Raw genomic sequence first — 22,966 nt, 5'->3', positions numbered from 1 at the left:
CCACCAAAAAGAAAGACACAAACATACACATGCACACACACACACACACACACACACACAATTTGGGAAATATATATACATGATATGGAAAATATCAATAAATCTGTATTGGGGCACCTGGGTGGCTCAGTTGATGAAGCATCTGACTCTTGGTTTTGGGCCAGGTCATGATCTTCCGGTTTGTGAGTACGAGCCTTGTGTTGGGCTCTATGCTGATAGCATGGAGCCTGCTTGGGATTCTCTCTCTCTCTCTCTCTCTCTCTCTCTCTCTCTCTCTCTCTCTCCCCCTATTTGTCCCCCACTCACGTTTGCTTTCTCTCTCTTAAACATTTAAAAGTATATATAATTCTGCATTATACTCTGCATTTTACTATGTATAATGCGGATTTCATAAAAATTTGAAAAAATGTGCATATGTAGTTCTTATAGTTACAAAATACATGTTCCCAAGAGAAAAGTTCAAATTTTGAATGGTAAACAGTCTGATAAAAACTGGTAATCCTAGAGTTAGCAATGTACTCCTGTCAATTAACTGGCAAAGCCAGTATGATTTTTAAGAGCACAAACATCACTACTGTCAGCATGGCGGATTCTTATAATCTGAACCCATTCCTAATTTCATCAAGAATGTGAACCCTTGAACCTAGAAGACTGCTTCTTGCCACTACTAATAGTCTGGTTCTTTCTCTTCAGGAGAACCAGAATAACTTATCAACATTCTATTTGAAACACAAAGAGAGGGAGAAAAAAGAGACCGGGTTCCTCAGTTTTCTGGTTCTGTTTCTAGTCCCTTTGAGGCCCATCTGTACTTCTTTCCCTTGAATTCCAAAAGAAAATCTGTATTTCTTATTAAAATTTGTTCTTCTTTTCAGCAGATTTTAGTTACTTGCAAAAAAGAGTAGGCTTTAATTTGAAATCCAAAAGCCTAGAATGTCTAAGCAACCCAATTGTAAAGCACAATAATGGTTTTTAAAAAGTACATTGAAATATTAAACCTCCTAATCAACACTATTCATAAGAATATCTATTCTGAATCAAAGACTTCGAGCCAAAATGCATCCAGAGAAAATACATGTCATTCATGTAGAAGTAATCATTCTCAATACTATAATGCCTGTGAAATTAAAAACTGCATTTAATTACATTTTCTGTGACAGTGGCTTTCAAACCTATTTTAGGCAACAGAGTATTTTTTCCTAATGAAATCTTAGGTTCATGTCCAACGCAAAGCAGACATCTGTTCTGGCTGAAGCACCACACATATCTGGGTGGGGTGATGCATGCCTGTGTGAGCCTCAGGCAGAATACCCTGCCTGATGTCCAACTTCCTCCCCTGTCAAAGGCCCCCTGAGGCATCACCATGAAACCCCTTTTATTTTTGTGAATAAGAGCTTGAAAACCACTGTGCTAGAAAGAGACAGCCACCCTTTTAATCTTTACTTTCACAACCAACACACCAAATCAATCACATGCCTATTTACCTGTGAGCTTTAAAATTTTTTCCATCAACATAAATATCAATATCTGGGCAACAATGTTTCACGTATAGTTTCAATAAGTCTTCTCCTAATTCAGATGCAGGATCCAAGTCATAATTATCTTTAAAAGAGAAAAAGAAAACTAAAAAATAGTTTATTATAAATATACAAAAATTTTGTGTTTTAATATTAACCTAATGTTTTTCCCCATAATTATCTTGATTAGCTACTAAGAGAGAACAACAGTAACTGAAATACTGAACTGGTAAATTCAAAATAAAACAATTTAAAAATCATCTACATCTTATTTTGAAATATAAACTTCAACTTATATTTAAATACAAACATATATTTTAATGTAGGTACATATTTAAATGTAGATAATATTATACAAAACTATACACCAAAATTGAAGCCACTTTATGAACTCTTAAGATGCTAGAAAATTTTCCAATTTTGATATCCTTTTTCACTACCTAATTCCTTCCTACTCTTGTTCATGAATTTTTGGTGAGAATGACATTTAAACCAACAGATTCTCAACTGTAAGCAATGGGATTTGTTCAGCACTTAAGAAAATAAATATTTTAAAAAGTATCTCTACTTCAAAAGATTCATCATTCAGAAAGTGAGGAGTGAAATGTAAAACATGTTTACATTTTAAGAAATTACTACACTATATATCATAGCTATATCAATCCAGAAACTTTAGTCAGTACATCTGCTGAGGATCTGTCATTGAGGACAGATTCCCACTAACCAAATTACAAATTTATAAATTTATATATTTATAAGCCAGAACGTCATTATTGGTCCTATACCAAAAGACAGCCAGAATCCAACCACAACTCAGTATCTCCATAGCTACCACTGCAGTCCAAGCCACCATCACCTCGCACCTAGATTTCTGCAGTAACTTCCCAACACATCTCCCACTCTTGACTCCCACAGTCTATTTTTGACAAAGCATTTAGAGGCATGTTTTAAAATGCAATTCAAATCCTGATCCATCCCAGTTCAAAACCTTATGGCTCTGTCCTTTTTTTTTTTACAGTAAAAGCCAAAGTCTTACAATGGCTTACCAGGCCCCACAACATCTGGCTCCTCACTATGCAGGTGGTTGGGGACTAGTCAGAGCTCTCTCATCCTGGAGGGCCACAGCTGCCCAATGCAGGCTGACGGGGTGCATACTGTGCACCTGACTCTTATCTGCATAACAGTATAACCCTTAGTGTCAGAATTGAATTGTTGGATACCCAGTTGATACTGGATAATTGGTTGGTGTGGAGAAAAAAACACCCACATTTTGGTGTCAGAAGTGGTGCCAAGAAAAAAAAAACACAATCACAGAAACCCAAAACTCAATGTTCCTCAAGCTGAAGTCATCGTTCCACTCTATCCTAATCTTCCTCTGCTTATACTCCATAAGCCTGCCAAATAGTACCACCCAAACTCTCTAAAATGGCTTATAAGGAGGGGCGCCTGGGTGGCTCAGTCAGTTAAGCGTCTGACTTCAGCTCAGGTCATGATCTCACAGTCCGTGAGTTCGAGCCCCATATCAGACTCTGTGCTGACAGCTCAGATCCTGCAGCCTGCTTGGGATTCTGTGTCTCTCTCTCTCTCTCTCTCTGCACCTCTCCTGCTCACACTCTGTCTCTCTTTCTCTCAAAAATAAATAAACATTAAAAAAATGGTTTATAAGGAAAATGACTACTAGTCTTGGTTTGCCTGGGACAATCCCAGTTAATGCCTGTTGCCCCAGAGTAATTATAAACTGCAGTAATAACTTTGCACTCTTTCAAAAGTATCCAAATTTGGACAATAAGAAATAAGGTCATCCTTTATATAAGGTTTTCAGTGATCTGGCTTCTGCTTGTATCTCCAGGTTCATCTCTTACTGTGACCACTCTTGTCCCCTCTTCCACCCGGTCCTACAACAAACTATTACCAGTCTTCAAAATTTGCTCTGTGCCTGGGGTCGTTCTGCCTCTAATAGGCAGGTCATGTTTTTTCCTTTGCCTGTAGTACTTCTCCCCTAAACTCTTTAGCCTGGCTAACTCCTGTTTTTTTCCACTGAGATTCAACTCAGATATCACTCCTTTCTATCTCTCCATCTTCATCTCTAACTCTATATGCAGAGGAGGATGGGCAGATCTGCCAGAAACCTATGAAAGTCTCCTAATTTTGGTGTTCCTCTCTTGTGGTGCAATGCCACTGCACGTGCAAGGTAACATCAGGTCACATAACCTTGTGGGGACTGGGGGTTGGGAACTGGCACTAAGACACTATGCAAGTAATAAACAGTCAATTTTGTGATCCAGAGATTTCAAGGTTCCTGGTAGAATATCTATTACTATATCTGTATCATTTATACTTTTGTCTATCTGTACCTATTCCTGTGCCCTTAACATCCTCCTTCTGCCAATTCACAATAGTTCACAAACTATAACCCTTCTGACACCCACTTCCACAAACTAAAGTTATTTTTCAAGGACAAACACCATATTTACTATACTATTTATGTATTTCTTAACATGTGTAAAACTGTATCGTTTTTATTAGATTCCTATCTTTTTAAAACAGCACAACAAAATTTTCAGTAATTTTTTTGTCATGATAAAATATAATGGTGATTTTTATGCTGCATATTGTTTTTAAGTAGTGCCTATATTGTGTTATAACAGAACTGACTCTATAGTCTGCTAAAGCTTTCTTTGGTATAGATAAGAATAAGGATGGTGACGTGGAGGTTTAAGAGGAGAATTGTGAATTATATGTGTATTTATTCACATTAATACCATCTCCAATTGTTTGGGAAAACTAGGAGTTTCACTTACCCATAAAAAATTTACTTTTAGTTACTTTTATTACATCTACTTTCATTCTACCTTTATTTCATCTCCTATAAAAAAGAGATCAGTAGAATTGATTTTTGAAATATGTTTTCTCCAACTGTATCAGAATATAATTACTTTCACAGCTATACAATTTTCTAAAAATCCACCAAAAAATAGCTCACCAGTAGAAATTAAATTGTGTACTCCAACATCGACATCCTCTGGAACTTCATGCTTCTGAAGAGAACAATCAGATGACTCTACAGATGATCTTCCATCGTTGTCAGTGCAGATTCCAAAGCTGAAGTCATATTTCTTTTGTGGCACTCCCCTCAACACTATCTTTTTCCTAAGAATTTCTTCTTCATAGTTTCTTATGTTTCTGTCTGATGAATATACAACCCTAAAAGAATATGTAAAGTATTACTAAAAATGTTAGTGATTCTTAAAAGCTAGTTTACCAAGCACTGCCTTCATATAAAACAACGACATAATTTTATAACTATTTTTATCTGGGCTAACTGGAAAAAAGATCAATCTCAAAGAGCAGAAAGTTTTAAAAGTAGTCTATAAAATATTTAAAAATTTTTTTTTCAACGTTTATTTATTTTTGGGACAGAGAGAGACAGAGCATGAACGGGGGAGGGGCAGAGAGAGAGGGAGTCACAGAATCGGAAACAGGCTCCAGGCTCTGAGCCATCAGCCCAGAGCCCGACGCGGGGCTCGAACTCACGGACCGCGAGATCGTGACCTGGCTGAAGTCGGATGCTTAACCGACTGTGCCACCCAGGCACCCCTATAAAATATTTTAATGTTCAGAATATATAATACCATCAAACTAGATGGCCCAGATGAAATGGACAATTCCTAGAAAGGTACACACTACCAAACCTGACTTAAGAAGAAATAGAATAACTGAACGGTCTGTTCAGGTATAGGTCTTATACCAACTAGACAGACTGAGTTAGTAATCAAAAACTTCCCACAAAGAAAAATCCAGAACTAGATGGCTCCACAGGTGAACCTAACCAAATGCTTAAAGAATTAACACCAATCCTTCACAAACTTTTCCAAAAAACATAACTCAGAACACACTCTAACTCATTCTGAAGCCATTATTACCTGATACAAAAGCAGACAAAGACATCATAAGAAAACCACAGACTAATATTCCTTATTAATATAGATGAAAAAATTCCTTAGCAAAGTAATAGCAAACTGAATCTAGCAACATATAAAAAGTATTATACATTACAAACAAATAGGGTTTATTTCAGGAATTCAAGGGTAGCTAAGCAAATAAAAATCAATATTATACATCATATGCTATAGTCTGAATATTTGTATATCCTCAAAATTCTCTAAGAGGTAATTAGGTGGAGCCCTCATGAATAGGATTAGTGCCCTTATATAAGAGGCTCCAAAAAGATCCCTCTCCTCCTTCCACCATGAGCACAGTGAGAAGTCAGCATCTTCAACCCAGAATAGGGTTTTCACCAGAATCCTATCATACTGGCACTCTGACCTTGAACTTCCAGCCTCCAGAACTATGAGAAATACATTTTTGTTGTTTATATGCCACTCAGTGTGTAGTATTTTGTTACAGCAGCCCAAAGACCTCACAAAACCTTTTAAATGTAGTCCTCTTAGCAGGACTAAGACACCATATCAACAGGACAAACACCATATGATCACCCCTATAGATGCAGAAGAAGCATTTGACAAAATCCAATACCCTGTCAAAATAATACACTCAAAAAAACTAGGAATAGAAGGTAAGTCCCCAACCTGATAAAGAACATCTATGAAAAACCCACAGCTAACACTGTATTTAATGTACAAGACTGAAAGCTTTCCTTCTAAATCAGAAAGGATGCCTGCCTGTTCTTATTACTTCTATTCAACATTTAACTGGAGGTTCTAGCCAGGGGATTAGGCAAGAAAAAGAAGAGGCATCTGGATTGAAGGAACAAGTAAAGCTATCTTTATTTACAAATGGCAAACTTATATACAGAAATCCTTGGAAATCCACTACAAAAACTATTTGTTAACCACGTTCTACAAGGTTGCAGGATACAAAATCAATATGCAGTAATCAACCATATTTTTAGATACTAACAATGAACAATCCAAAACAAAATTAGAAAATAATACCATTTATAATAGCATCAAAAAGATAAAACACTTAAGGACATATTTCACCAAAAAGCATAAGACTTGTATGCTGAAAACTATAAAACAATGCTGAAAGCAATTTTATAAATGGAAATACATTCCAGATGATTTAATATTGTTAGAATGGCAGTACTCTCTGGGGCACCTGGGTGGTTCAGTTAGGTTAAGCAATCGACTTCGGCTCAGGTCATGCTCTCTCACGGCTTGTGGGTTCAAGCCCTGCATCTCGCTCTCTGTGGTCAGTGCAGAGCCCACTTCAGATCTTCTGTGCACCCCCCCAACCCCTCTCCCAACTAGCTCTTTCTCTCTCTTAAAAATAAACATTTAAAAAAAGATGGCACTACTCTCTCAATTGATCTACAGATATAATGTATTATCTATCAAAATTCAACTACTTTTCTGCAGAAATCAAAAAATCAATCCTCAAATTCAAACATAAATGCAAAGAAATTTCATAAAAAAAAAACAAACATAAATGCAAAGGACCCAGAATAGTCAAAACAATCTTGACAAAGAACAAAGTTGGACAATTCATAAGTTCCCAAATTTCTAAGCTTCCTACAAAGCTACAATCATCCATACTATGTGGTAATGACATGAGAATAAACATATAAATCAGTGGAACAGAACTGACTATTAAGAACTACATATATATGCAACAAATTTTGACAACAGTGTTGTGATTTTGTGATTTATAATATGAAATATATATTTGGTCTTTGCCTACTGTTCTGGGCACATATTTCCTAAAACCGTTATAATTTCCTATGCAAGAGCCATAGAGACATCTTTTGTTATAATATTTAGCTTTGTTCTTAGCTTCTGAAATAAAAGGAATAGAAATGAAATGGATGGCTTTTCTTATTCATAACAAGCCCTTTGAACCACAGCAGAGTTTACATTAATGAGCTAGGTGACATTTGGAAAGTCACCAAGGATGGGCGCTGGTTGGCAAGAGAGAAGCATCAATGGCCAATGACTTAATCCATCACGCCTATGCAATAAATCCTCCATACCTAAAGGATGGGATTTGGAGAACCTCTTGGTTGTTGAACACATGGAGGTGCTGGGAGAGTGGTGTACCCACAGAGGGCATGGGAGCTCCACACCCCTTCCCACATCCTAGCCCTTTGAATCTCTTCCATCTGGCTGTTCTTGAGTTATATCCTTTTTTAGATAATTGGCAATCTAGCAAGTATAATCTTTTCCTGCATTCTGTGAGCTATTCTAGCAAATTAATTGAACCTGAGAAAGGGTTTATGGGAACCTCCAATTCACATCTGGTTGGTCAGAAGCACAGAGAAGGAACAACTTGGACTTGCAACTGGCATCTGAAAAGGTTGGGGACAGTCTTATGGAACTGAACCTTTAATCTGTGGGATCAAATAATATCTCCAAGTAGTGTCAGAATTGAGTTAAATCTGTAGGACACCCAGCTGGTGTCTGGAGAATCTCAGAATTGCTTGGTATGGGGGAAAACTCCCACCCATTTGGTGACCAGAAAGGTCAGAAGTGACATATTCTCTGAGTAGAGTATTAAAAGTAAAGGAGACACACAATAACATGTTCTTCCTTTACAGGTGTCCAGACAATCCAACAGGAAAAGACTAGGCTCTTCAAAAGTCGGTGCTGAGACAACTGGACTTCCAAATGCAAAAAAGCTGGATATGAGCTTCACAGTACATACAAAAATTAATTCAGAATAGGTTAAAGATCTAAATGTAAGAATTTAAAAAGTATACAAAGGTATAAATCTTCATGACCTTGGATTAGGGAATGGTTTCTTACATATAACCCCAAAAACACAAGTAACCAAAAAAAGACAAAATGAAAATCACAGAAATTATAAACTTTTGTACTTTCAAGGACATATGAAGAAAGTTAAAAGACAACTCAAAGAATGGGAGAAAATGCTTGCAAATCACATACCTGATAAGAAACTTGTAACTAGAATATATAAAGAATTTTAAAAATTCTTTTATATAGAATAAAATTCTTACATAGAGACTATATAACAAATAAAAACAGGGCACCTAGGTGGCTCAGTGAGTTAAGCGGCCAACTACTGATTTTGGCTCAGGTCGTGATCTCACAGTTTATGGGATGGAACCTCATGTTAACAGCACAGAGCCTGCTTGGAATTCCCTCTCTCCCTCTCTCTCTGCCCCTCCCCTGCTTGTGTGTTCTCTCTCTCTCTCTCTCTCTCTCAAAATAAATAAACATTAAAAAAAATAAAAACAAAAAATACAGAATATATAAATAATTAAAAAATATAAATGATGTTCAATAATATAAAGATAAATGATTCAACTTACAAATGGGCAAAGAATATGAATAGAGATCAGGACGCCTGGGTGACTGAGTTGTTTAAGAATCTGACTCTTGATTTCAGATCGGGTCATGATCTCGCTGTTCATGAGTTCAAGCCCTGCATTGGGCTCTGCTTGGGATTCTCTCTCTCTGTCCCTCCCCAGCTTGTACACATCCTCTCTGTCTCTTTCAAAATAAATAAACTTTAAAAAATTATATATAACAAAAAGAAGGTGAATAGAGTTTACCAAAGAAAATATATAATAGCCAATATGCACACAAAAAAGATATTCAACATCATTAGCCATCAGAGAAATGCAAATCAAAACCACAATGAGATACCTTTCACACCTACTAAGGTGGCTATAATCAAAATGACAGATAACAACAAGTGTTGTCAAGAATGCAGAAAAATTGGAATCCTCATACATGCTGGTAGGAATGTAAAATGGTGTAGCCTCTTTGGAAAAGAGTCTGGCATTTCCTCAAAAGTTTACCATATGATCCAGCAATTTCCCTCCTAGGTATATAACATGAGAGCAATGAAAACATGTTCACACAAAAATGTGCACATCAATGTTCAGAGTGGAATTATTCATAACAGCCAAAAAGTCAAAACAACCCAAATGTCTATCAACTCATGAATGGATAAACAAAATATGGTATATCCATATGCATAGAAGAGATTTAACATAGCAGCCCTGACTACTATCTTTTAAAAGATTTAATTATAAGGTTAGCCCTTGGCTTGTATCTGAGAACATGATTTTAGGAGTTTTCCTGGAATTCTATAAATGATAAGGGTGGCTTGTTATGTTTAAACTATTTACACGAACAATATGGGTTATGTTAAACACCCGCTTGCCTTCCAGGAGTCTGGAATATGGATGCGAAATAGACACAGGGTGCCTACATGACAAATGCTTAGTAAAAACCCTGGGCACTGAGCTTCTAATGAGCTCCCCTGGTTGGCAACATTTCAGAAGTGCTGTCACAACTCATTGCTAGGGGAATTAAGCATGTACTGTGTGACTCCACTGGAAGAAGACTCTTGGAAGCTTGTACCTCGTTTCCCATGGACTTCACATCATGTGCCTTTTCTCTTTATTTCTTTTGTAATAAATCATAGCCTAGAATATGACTATGTGCTGAGTCCTAGGAGCCCTCCTAGGAAATCATCAAACCTGAGGATGATCTGGATGATCCTTTATCCATCATACAATGAAATATTCAGCCATGAAAACCAATGAAGTACTGATAAACACCACATCAATAAACCTTGAAAACATCACACCAAGTTTAAAAAGCCAGACATAAAGGGATGTGTACTATATGATTCCATTTATATGAAATGCCCAGAATAGGCAAAACCATAAAGGCAGAAAGTAGATTATTGGTTGCTAGGAACTGGGAGAAAAGAGAGTGAGACATGATTGCCGGGGGCATGGAATTTCCTTTTAGGATGGTGAAAATATACTGGAATTGGAGACGTGATAGTGGCAAAACACTGTAAATATACTAAAACCACTGAATTTACACAGTTTAAAAGAGTGAATTTTAAGGTGTGTGAATTATAGTTCAATTTTTTAAAATACTGAGAATAGGAGAGGAATTGGAGCAGTGTAGTAAGTAACTCTTGAGCTTTAATATAAAAGGGAAAAGAGCATTAGAGTACTCACTGGTAAAGTATTAGTTGGAAAGGAAATGAGGTCAAGAAAGGCTTCTGTTATTTTTAAGGTGGGGATAAAATATCATGTTTATATACCAATGAGAAGATGCAAGAGAAAAGGAACTCTTTTTGGGAAAGTGAAATTGCTGGAGAAATGTCCCTCAATAGGTGGAAAGAAATATGGTGAGATCTGGTAGACAAGTGGAAGGAATGGTTATAGAAGCACTGAAAGTTCCTCAATAGTAACAGGAGAGAAGACAAAATATATGGTACAAATGCAACTAAATGAATAGATGTGGGAACAGTTCATGAAAGTTCTCTTCTAACTGCTTTGATTTTCTTAGTGAAATAGAAAGAAAGCTCATCAAGAGAGAAGGAAGACGGGGGAAGAGCAACTGAAGGTTAAAAAAAGAGGCGGTGTGAAATAATCTAGGAAAGGAGGAGAGCAAATGGGACTAGGGAAATAAAATATGACTACATGCAGTATGACTGACTGACAGCACTAAGTGCCTACTTAAGGCATTGATTTAAAGTGAGACCATAGCCAAAGTAATATTGAAGAAGAAAACCAAAGCGGGAGGCATCACAATCCCAGACTTTAGCCTCTAGAACAAAGCTGTAATCATCAAGACAGCATGGTATTGGCACAAAAACAGACACATAGACCAATGGAATACAATAGAGACTCCAGAATTGGACCCACAAATATATGGCCAACTAATCTTTGACAAAGCAGGAAAGAATACCCAATGGAAAAAAGTCTCTTTAACAAATGGTGCTGGGAGAACTGGACAGCAACATGCAGAAGAATGAAACTAGACCACTTTCTTACACCATTCACAAGAATAAACTCAAAATGGATGAAGGACGTGAATGTGAGACAGGAAACCATCAAAACCCTAGAGGAGAAAGCAGGAAAAAACCTCTCTGACCTCAGCTGCAGCAATTTCTTACTTGATACATCTCCAAAGGCAAGGGAATTAAAAGCAAAAATGAACTATTGGGACCTCATGAAGATAAAAAGCTTCTGCACTGCAAAGGAAACAATCAACAAAACTAAAAGGCAACCGATGGCATGGAAAAAGATATTTGCAAATGACATATCGGACAAAGGGCTAGTATCCAAAATGTATAAAGAACTCCCCAAACTCCACACCCGAAAAACAAATAATCCAGTGTGGAAATGGACAGAAGACATGAATAGACACTTTTCTTCTAAAGAAGACATCCAGATGGCCAACAGGCACATGAAAAGATGCTCAATGTCACTCCTCATCAGGGAAATACAAATCAAAACCACACTGAGATACTACTTCACGCTGGTCAGATTGGCTAAAATGAACAAATCAGGAGGCTATAGATGCTGGAGAGGATGTGGAGAAATGGGAACCCTCTTGCAGTGTTGGTGGGAATGCAAACTCGTGCAGCCGCCCTGGAAAACAGGGTGGAGGTTCCTCAAAAAATTAAAAATAGACCTACCCTATGACCCAGCAATACCACTGCTAGGAATTTACCCAAGGGATACAGGAGTACTGATGCACAGGGGCACTTGTACCCCAATGTTTACAGCAGCACTTTCAACAATAGCCAAATTATGGAAAGAGCCTAAATGTCCATCAACTGATGAATGGATAAAGAAGATGTGGTTTATATATACAATGGAGTACTACATGGCAATGAGAAAGAATGAAATCTGGCCATTTGTAGCAACGTGGATGGAACTGGAGAGTGTTATGCTAAGTGAAATAAGTCAGGCAGAGAAAGACAGATACCATATGTTTTCACTCATACGTGGATCCTGAGAAACTCAACAAAAGACCAGGGGGGAGGGGGAGGGGGGGAAAAAGTTACAGAGCGGGAAGGAGGCAAACCATAAGAGACCCTTAAATACTGAGAACAAACTGAGGGTTGATGGGGGGGGGGGTGGGAGAGAGGGGAAAGTGGGTGATGGGAATTGAGGAAGGCACATGTTGGGATGAGCACTGGTTGTTGTATGGAAACCAATTTGACAATAAATTACATATATATATAAAAAAAAAGTGAGACCAATTAGCATGTGTTTTTCTCCAGCCATTCAAGTGTGTGGATGCAGGAGTGGAAAAGTCAAAAAGCCTAATTTAAGGTTTGGGGTTTTGACTTTCAAATAAGACAAATTCAGAGGGGACAAGGGAAGAGAGGCTATATGTAAAGGAAGTGATATAATGACAAAGAAATTTAAGCTAAGTAAGGATAGAACTGAGGACATGAGAAGATAAGAGACAATAGAAGTGTGGCAAAAGTCATTGCAGGCCCTGATGAAGCCATAAATCATTAGAGTTGGGAGTTTTAAAGGAGTAAGCTAGAAAGATAGGTAGAAGTCAGAGGTTGAGATGCTTGGAATCAAGATTACGAAGGGTTGCCGTTATTGGTAACAATACGACTTAGGATTTGACATGGTAGTGAGGTCATATAGAGAACAGGATTATTGGAAGACAAGAATTAAAAGAATCAAGAGACACATACTGGAAACAATACCTGTGTGACAACTATAATAACCAAGAATTACATTACCAGAGAAATTGACAAGAATTTCTTTGAGAAATGAGGAGGACTGACTTCTGGGAAAGATGGTGGAGTAGGAGGATCCTAAACTCACCTTCTCCCATGATATACCTAAATAACACCCACATCAGTGGAAATAACCCAGGAAACAAATTCAAGACTGGCAGGACAGACTCTCCACAGCTAAATGTAGAGAAGAGGCCACATCAAAAAGGGTAGGAAGGGTAGAGATGCTGTCAGGAGGCAAACAGCTCTTGGGACTGTCCTTGGGAGGGAGGGATGCCATGGGTGTGAAAAGGATGCAATGGATGTGAACTGCTATATGTGTAAGATGCCATATATAAACCTCATGGTAAACATAAATCAAAAACCAGTAATAGATATGCAAAAAATAAAGAGAAAGGAATCCAAGTATATCACTAAAGAAAGCCAGCAAACCATGAGAGGAGAGTAAGAAACAAACATAAAGAACTACAAAAACAGCCATAACAAGCAACAAAATGGCAATAAGTCCATGCTTATCAATAATTACTTTGAATGTAAATGGACTAAACACTCCAATCAAAAGACATAGGGTGATGGAAATAAAAAAAAAAAAAAAAAAAAAAAAAAAAAAAGCAAGACCCAGGGCACCTGGGTGACCAGGTGGTTAAGTATCTGATTTGATTTTGGCTCAGGTCATGATCTCAGGGTCCATAGGATCGAGCTCCACACTGGGCTCCATGATGAGTATGGAACCTGCTTGGGATTCTCTCTCTGCCCCTTTGTCCCTCTCCCCTGCTCATGCTCTCTCTCTCTCTCTCTCTCTAAAATTAAAAACAAGTTTTTAAAAAAGCAGGACCCATCTATGTGTTGTCTACGAGAGGCTCATTTCAGACCTAAAGACACATGCAGATTGAAAGTGAAGGGATGGAAAAGCATTTATCATGCAAATAGAAGTGAAAAGAATGCCAGGAGCGTAATACTTACCATGGACAAAATAAACATTAAAACAAAGACTGTAACAAGAGACAAAGAAAAACACTATATAATCACAAAGGGAACAATCCAACAAGATATAATAATTGTACATATTTATGCACCCAAATACATGACACAGTTAATAACAAACATAAAGGAAGTAATCCATGGTAATATAATAAAAGTAGGCGACTTGAATCCCCCACTTACATCAATGGGCTGATCATCCAAACACAATCAACATAGGAACAGTAGCTTTGAATGACACATTGGACCAGATGGATCTAACAGATATACTCAGAACACTGCATCCTAAAACAGCAGAATACACACTCTTTTCAAATGCTAATGGAACATTCTCCAGAACAGATCATATATTAGGTCACAAAATAAGCCTCAACAAATTCAGAAAGATCAAAGTCATACCAAGTATCTTTTCCAATCACAATGCTATAAAACTAACCATCAACCATAAGAAAAAATATGGAAAGAACACAAATATACGGAGATTAAATAACATACTACTAAACAATTGAATGGGTTAACTGGAAACCAAAGAGGAAATAAAATGAAGTCAAATGAAAACATGATGGTCCAAAATCTTTGGGATGCAGCAAAAATGCCCTAAGAGGCAACTTTATAGCAATTTAGGCCTACAGTCCAGAAGCAAGAAATCTCAAATAAACAGCCTAACCTTCTACCTAAAAGGAGCTAGAAAAAGAAGAAACAGAACTCAGAAACAGAAGAAAATAGTAAAGATCAGAGCAGAAAAAAATGATATAGGAACAAAAACAAACAATAGAATGTATCAATGGAACCTGGAGCTGGTTCTCTGAAAAGATCAACAAAAGTGGTACCTCTAGCCAGATTCATAAAAAGAGAGAGAACTCAAAATCACAAATGAAAGAGGAGTAATAACAACCAATGCCACAGAAATACAAACAACCTTTTAAGAGAATATTATGAAAAATTATATGCCAACAAACTGAACAGTCTAGAAGAAATGGATAAATTCCTAGAAACATACAACCACCCAAAACTGAATCAGGTGACTCCAAAAATTTGAACAGACCAATTACCAACTATGAAATTAAACCAGTAATCAAAAAACCCCCCACAAACAAAAGTCCAGGATCAGATGGCTTTACAGGGGAATTCTACCAAACACTTCAAGAACAGTTAATACCTGTTCTTCTCAAACATTTCCAAAAAACAGAAGAGAAAGGAAAACTTCCAAATTCATTCTATGAGGCTAACATTACCCTGATACAAAAACCAGATAGACACAAGAAAAGAAAAACTATAGGTCAATATGATTAATATAGATGCAAAAGTTTAACAAAATATTAGCAAACCAAATTCAACAATGCATTAAAAAATTATTCATCATGATCAAGAGGGATTTATTCTTGCAACTCAATCAACATGATACATCACATCAACATGAGAAAAAATAAAAAACATTTGATCATTTGAATAGATGCAGAAAAAGCATTTAAAAAAATACAACATCCATTCACAATAAAAACCCTCAACAAAGTAGGAACAGAGGGAACATTACCTCAACATAATAAAGGCCATATATGAAAAATCCACAACTAATATCAACCTCAATGGGAAAAAACTGAGAGCTTTTCCTCTATGGTCAGGAACAAAACAGGGATATACATTCTCACCACTGCTACTTAACATAGTTCTGGAAGTCCTAGCCTCAGCTATCAGACAACAAAAAGAAAAGGCATCCAAATTGGCAAGGAAGAAGTCAAACTTTCAATATTTGCAGATGACATGATACTCTATATAAAAAACCCGAAAGGCTCCACCAAAAAACTACTAACTAATAAATGAATTCAGTGAAGTAGCAGGATACAAAATCAATGTACAGAAATCTGTTGCATTTCTATACACTAATAATGAAGCAGCAGAAAGAGAAATTAAGAAAACAATCCAATTTACAATTGTACCCAAAATAATAAAATACCTAGGAATAAACTTATCCAAGGAGGTGAAAGACCTATACACTAAAAACTATAAAACATCGATGAAAGAAACTGAAGATAACACAATGAAATGGAAATATATTCCATGCTCATTGGGGCACGTGGGTGGCTCAACTGAATGTCCAATTCTTGATTTCAGCTCAGGTTGTGATCCCAGGGTCACGGAATCAAGCCCTGCATGAGGGTCTGCACCAAGTGTGGAGCCTGCTAAGAATTGTTTCTCTCCCTCTGCCCCCTCCCCTATTTGTGCACTCTCTCTCAAAAAAAAAAAAAAAAGTGCATATATACATATGTATATATGTATAACTATGTATATGTATGTATATGTGTGTGTATACACAAACTCAACGCCAAAAAAACAAATATTCCCATTAAAAAATGGGCAGAGGAGGGGCGCCTGGGTGGCTCAGTCGGCTGACCGTCTAACTTCAGCTCAGGTCATGACCTTGCAGTTCGTGAGTTCGAGTCCCATGTCAGACTCTGTGCTGACAGCTCGGAGCCTGGAGTCTGCTTCAGATTCTATGTTTCCCTTTCTCTCTGCCCCTCCCCTGCTCACGCTCTGTCCCTCCCTCTCTCTCAAAAATAAATAAACATAAAAAAAAATTAAAACCAAAAAATGGGCAGAGGAACTGAGTAGACATTTTTCCAAAGAAGACCAATGACCAACATATGAAAAGATAGTCAATTGCACTCATCATCAGGGAAATGCAAATCAAAACCATTAATTAGCTATCACCTCACAACTGTCAGATGGCTATAATCAAAAACATAAGAAACAAGTGTTGGTGAGGATATAGAGAAAAAGGAACCCTCGTGCATTATTGGTAGGAACACAAACTGGTACAGCCACTGTGGAAAATAGTACCGAGGTTCCTCAAAAAATTAAAAATAGAATTACTAAATGATCCAGTAATTCCACTACTGGGTATTTACCTGAAGAATACAAAAACACTAACTGGAAAAGATTATATGCACTCATATGTTAACTGTAGCATTATTTACAAGAGCCAAATTATGGAAGCAACCCAAGTGTCCATCAATAAATGAATGGATAAAGAAGATGTGGTATATATATATATATATATATATATATATATATATATATATAATGAAATATTACTCAGCCATAAAAAAAGAATGAAATCTTGCCAGCTGCAATGACATGGATGGATCTAGAAGACAGAATGCTAAGGGAAGTAAGTCTGCCAGAGAAAGACAAATACCATGATTTCACTCATATGTGGAAATTAAGAAACAAAACAAAACAGAGACAAACCAAAAAGCAGATTCAACTATAGAGAACAAACAGATGGTTAGCAGAGGGGAGGTGGGTGAGGGAATGGGTGAAATATGTGAAGGGGATTAAGAGTACACCTATCATGATGAACACTGAGTATTGTATAGAATTGCTGAATCACTGTATTGTACACCTGAAACTTATATACTACTGTATGTTAAATATACTAGAATTAAAATTAAAAATTCTTAACATTTTTTTTTTAAGTAAGAAAAAAGAAGAAATGAGGAAGACTGACTTGGGGGGTGTCTATAGATGACCGACTAGTGGTATAGACTGCCAAGATGAGATTCAAAGAAAGGCAGTTTAGGAAGATGGGAGAGAGAGAGATATAAAGGTAGCAATTAAGTATTCAAGTGTTTTAAAGTGCACCTGGGAATTGGCTTTATTCAGGTATGCTGAGGCCAGATGATTAGGAAATGAATGCCATTGAAAAAAAAATAGTTTGTAATTTATAATCCCCAAGCAGAGAGAGACACACCCCAACCAGGAATGGCCACATAGAGAAGCAATAGGGTTGGTCTGGAGGCTGAAGGAGGGAGATGCAAAGGCACAGGCAGAACCCTTTTCTCTTGTTTTCTGAGGGAAGGCATGGGTGACATAAGATAAGCAGCTGAAGGAGCTTAATATTAGATAGTTTGAATAATCGGAATTGGGGGTGGGGAGGATGGGGGGCTCTGGGCTATAAGGGTGACCTTTAGTTTTCTGATACTTTGCCATGGGAAGATTAGGGCAGAGGAATATTGCCTTTTGGAGTATAAGAATCAGATAAAGGAGGTAGGTGTTGAAATGGATTCAGGATTACTTGGTGTGCTCACAGGAATTACCTAACCCTGGGAGGAGCAATCTCTCCCCAGTGAGGCCGCAGATGTCAGAACATCAATAATACAGAAAATATAGTTAAATATAGGTAATACAACAAAACACCTATCCCACCCACTTCCAGCCCTACTAGTATAAGAAATATGAGAGAGAAAATAACCACTACCTGACAAAGCTGCAGGGGAAATAAAATCTTTTCTTCTGTGCTATTCTATGTGTTTACCTTACTGACAAGTTATCTTAGCATCCCCCAGTTATTGATGGTAAACTGAAAATTCAAAGGTCATGCCTCTTAAAAAAAAAAAAAAAAACAATGGAATAAACAGTTGAAGTGTGAAAAAAGAAAGTTCTTTCCTCTTTTTTTTCCTCACACACACATGCACACACACAAACATATATACACTCTGACAACTATAACAGGGTAAGTCTTCTTGGGAAATCAAAGATTTTTAAGACACTAAGTTGAATTTTAACCATGAGGTCATGAAGCAAGAACTATGTTCCACTGCCAATTGTTTGAACCACATATGATGCCACTGTATATAAAACCATATTTCAAAGGCTGCATTTCCCACTCTAAAGTGCATAATACCAAAGGACTCTACAATGAGTAGCAATATAACAATACTTCAAAATTTTTATTGTTTATCTAAAAAGAAAGAATGTGTGATAAAGTCACTAATAAGGACTGAATTTCATAAGTAAAAATTGTAAAGATTATTTTTCAGAAGTTTTACTAAAAACTAATCTCAATATTTTACATTATAATCCTCTCCTTACACTTTAATTAATATAGAGAAATTCCAATGCAATCTGCTAAAAAAAAAAAATGGAAGGGGTACATCACAAGCATTTTCTATGTGCAAAATACTATACAAAATACCACTGAGCATGTTCACATCCATGAGATGATCTAATTTCAAGGAGCTTACATAACCACAGACATATATGACTAACCTAATACAAAACAAAATGTGATTAAGTGCTTAAAATAGAGAGGCCTGTGAAGTGCTGTGAAGCACAAAGCCATCTACTCCAACCTCCTTGTTCTAAATATGAGAAAACTGAGGCTCAAAGAAATCATAACATAAGATAATGCACAGCCCAAAGGCAGATCTCTGCTTTGCTGCCAAGTCCGGTGCCTCCTCCACTCTACCCATGCTGTCTCTCAATCTTTTTATCTATCACTTCCAATGACAATAAATACAGGAAAACATTGATGTAGTTTCCTCCTTTCTCTGATATATAAAAATTTAACAGATCCCATGCATCTCATTTAAACATGCACTCAAGGGGCGCCTGGCTGGCACAGTCAGTAGAGCATGCAATTCTTGACCTAGGGATTGTGATTTTGAGCCCCATGCTGGATCCATTTTTTTTTTTAAATAAAATAATAAACTTCCATACAAGAAATGTATCATGTCATAGGGCCAACTACTATAAACACTTATTAAAATATATTCAGTGCTTACTATATGCCAAACCACTATGCTAAGTGCTTTATAAGCATCTCATTTAACCCTCACAATAACACTCTGAGGTAGATATTGTTATGTCCATTTTTCACATGAGGAAACTAACAGTAAGTGATTAGTCAAAGTTCACACAGTTAGAAGTGGTATACCTGGCTTGACTACAGAGCCTGCTCTTATGACAATACCACTATACCACATAATAGAACAAAAAAAGTATACATTTTAAAACCAATAGTCAGAACTCAATGATGAGCCTATGATCTATATTAAAAAATGATAATGATTTTTTAAACTGCACTTAAAGTATCTGTTTAAATTATGTCATACTATTCTTACACACAGGGTGAGTCAAGGTTAGGCAATTTTCCATTTATGCTTATAGGAGTTTCATATAAGAAACTCTGAAATAATAAAAAAATCAGATCATTCAAGCATGTCAGAGCATAAAAAGAAAAAAAGTAAGCCAAATCACACAAATACACTTAAAATTTAATTACCCAAAAAGAATTTTCTACACTAAAGTCAATATGATTTGGATCACAGGCAAAATGTATGTCAGCAAATAAAGACTAGCATCAAAAAACACTTAGGATCCAGGACATAAAAACACAAAAATCCAACTTCGATTTCTCACAAAAGTCAAACTGACATTAAGAACAGACATACAGAACAATAGAATAGAATCAAGAGACCAGAAATAAACCCTAACATTTACATGTGTATTATTAGTTCAGGCTACCATGACAAAATATGGTAATGGATTATGATTTAGGAGCCAGATTGGCTTAAACAACACAAATTTATTTCTCACAGTTCTGGTGGCTGGAAATGCAAGATGAGGGAGCCACCGTGGTTGGATTCCAGTAAGAATTCCCCTCACAGCTTGTAGTCAGTCGCTTTCTTACTGTGTTCTCACACGGTACAGAGAGAAAACAAGCTCTCTGGGGTCTCTTCTGTTAAGGGCATTACTACAGTCTTGAGGTGGGACCTTCATGACCTCACCTAAATCCAATTACCTCCCAAAAGCACAATCTCCAAACACCATCACCTTGGTGGTTAGGGTTTCAATATATGAATTTGAGGGGAAACAATTCAGTCCATAACAGTGAGCAAGTGATTTTCAACGAGAGTACACAGACAATCTATTAGGGAAAAAATAGTCTCTTTAAAAATGGTGCTGGAACTAGATATCCACACACAAAGGAATGAATTTGGACCCTTTCTTTACATTATACACAAAAATTAACTCAAAATGGATCACAGACCTAATGTAAGAGCTAAAAGCATAAAACCATAAAATTCTTAGAAGAAAATATAAGAATAAATCTTTGTAACCCTGGATTAGGCAATGGTTTCTCATTTATAACATACCAAAAGCACAAGTGACAAACAAAAAATTAGATAAACTAGGCTATATTAAAATCCAAAACAAAAAATAAATAAAAATAAATAAAATAAACAAAATCCAAAACTTCTGTGTTGCAGATGACACCATGAAGAAAGTAAAAAGACAACCAATACAATGGGAGAAAATGTCTGCAAGTCATGTGTCTGATAAGAGCCTAATAGCCAGAATATATAAAGAATGCTTATAATTCAATAATAGACAAATAACCCGTTGAAAAAAATGGACAAAGGATGTGAATAGACAGTTCTCTAAAGAACATATAATATGGCAAACAAACACAAGAAATATGCCAACATCATTAGCCATCAGGGATATACAAATGAATATGAGGTACCACTTAATGTTCCCTAGGACGTTTATAATAAAAAAGAAGATAATAACATGTGTTACAAGGATGTGGAGAAACTGCAATCCTCCACATTGCCAGTCGCAATGTAAAAGAGTATGGCCCCTTTAGGAAAAGAATCCAGCAGTTCCTCAAAAAGTTAAACAGAGTTGCCATATGACCTATAATTCCACTCCTAGGTATATACCTAAGAGAAATGAAAACAGGTTCACACAAAAATTGGCATGCAAATGTTCACTGCAGCATTAGTCATAATAGTCCCAAAGTAGAAACAATATAAATATTCACCAACTGATAAATGGATAAACAAAACATGGTATAGGCATACAATGGAGTATTATTTGGCAATTAAAAAAAATGAGGTAGTGATTCATGCAACTAAGCTGAAACTTGAAAACATCATGGTTAGTGAAATAATCTAGTCACAAAACCCCACAAATTTTATGATTCTATATCTGTGAGAAGTCCAGAATAGGCAAATCCACAGACACAAAAAGTAGATTAGTGTTGCCTCGGGCAGGAGGGTGAGGGAATGGACAGTGATACCTAATGGCTATGGGGTTTCTTTTGGGGATGTTGAAAACACTCTAAATCATGGATATGGCTGTACACCTCTGTGTGAATACTAAAACCACTGAATTTTACACTTTAAATAGGTGGATTGTATCTGTGGTATATGAATTATATCCCAATAAAGCTATTCTTAAAAACTGGTAATTGACAAATTTGTAGTACAATACAATGATGTCATTGCCAGTATTGGCTTTAAACTTAGTTCCACATTTACTTGTCATCATTAAGCACTCAAATCAAGAACCTACTAACCAGTGCATACATTGCCCTTTACACAGAGCCCTGCCCATAACCGGGCACAATAAACACCTGCTGAATAAGTATATGTGAGGGGTGGTGTGACAGAAAACCACTAAAATATCATTTAGAACAATATCCAACTTCCATATATTAGAAAAAGGGAAGAAATGGGAGGGCAGGATTTAAAAAACTGAAATGAAATACAAATAAACACTTCAAGCTTTAAAAACATAAAAAACTTAGTGAATTTTTATGGTGCTTATTACGTCCCAGACATTTTACATCTGAGAAAATTCCAGGCACAGAGGGATTAAGTTTGAGGCACACAGCTACCAAATGGCAGAGTAGAGAATTTAAACTCAGGCATTCTAGCCTTAGAGTCCATGTCATTTAAATGTCATGAAGACTAAGAGATATAATTTTGAGGAACTACATTAGAAAATACTTCTCTCCTGGATACATTTAGCAAAAATGAATGTCAAATAATCACACATATGAGCATAAAATAATAAGGCATTAAAATGAAATTCTATTCAATTAGAATGGGGATTAAACTAATTTCTCCCATTATTTAGCTGATGAAATCTCTAAGTTCAGCAAACACAAGTCCCCAAAATTACAAATCAGTTCAATGGACATTCTATTTTCAAAAATTTTGACCATGCACAAGCCATAAGAATAAACAGTTATGGGGAGCCTGGGTGGCTCAGTCAGTTAAGCACCCAAGTTCGGCTCAGGTCATGATTTCGCAGTTCATGAGTACAAGCCCCACTGACAGCTCAGAGCCTGGAGCTTGGAGTCTGCTTAAGATTCTGTATCTCCCTCTCTGCTCCTC

General features: G+C 36.6%; 1 protein-coding gene across 2 annotated transcripts in view; it reads right to left on the bottom strand.

The window, feature by feature from the left end:
* Nucleotides 1–22,966, bottom strand: part of BTBD8 (BTB domain containing 8) — a 116,748-nt gene that overhangs the window by 87,555 nt on the left and 6,227 nt on the right. For both annotated transcript variants that reach the window (XM_043575565.1, XM_043575564.1), the window contains exons 3-4: nt 4,498–4,718; nt 1,482–1,599 (exon numbers count right to left, since the gene is read on the bottom strand). In XM_043575565.1, coding sequence (XP_043431500.1) covers nt 1,482–1,599; nt 4,498–4,718 — 339 coding nt within the window. The remainder of the gene's footprint in view (nt 1–1,481; nt 1,600–4,497; nt 4,719–22,966) is intronic.

Source organism: Prionailurus bengalensis, chromosome C1 (assembly GCF_016509475.1).
Source record: "Prionailurus bengalensis isolate Pbe53 chromosome C1, Fcat_Pben_1.1_paternal_pri, whole genome shotgun sequence".
In the NCBI taxonomy this organism is placed as follows: Eukaryota; Metazoa; Chordata; class Mammalia; order Carnivora; family Felidae; genus Prionailurus; species Prionailurus bengalensis.
Note: the sequence above shows the minus strand (reverse complement) of the source record. Positions and strands in the feature narration are given on the sequence as shown.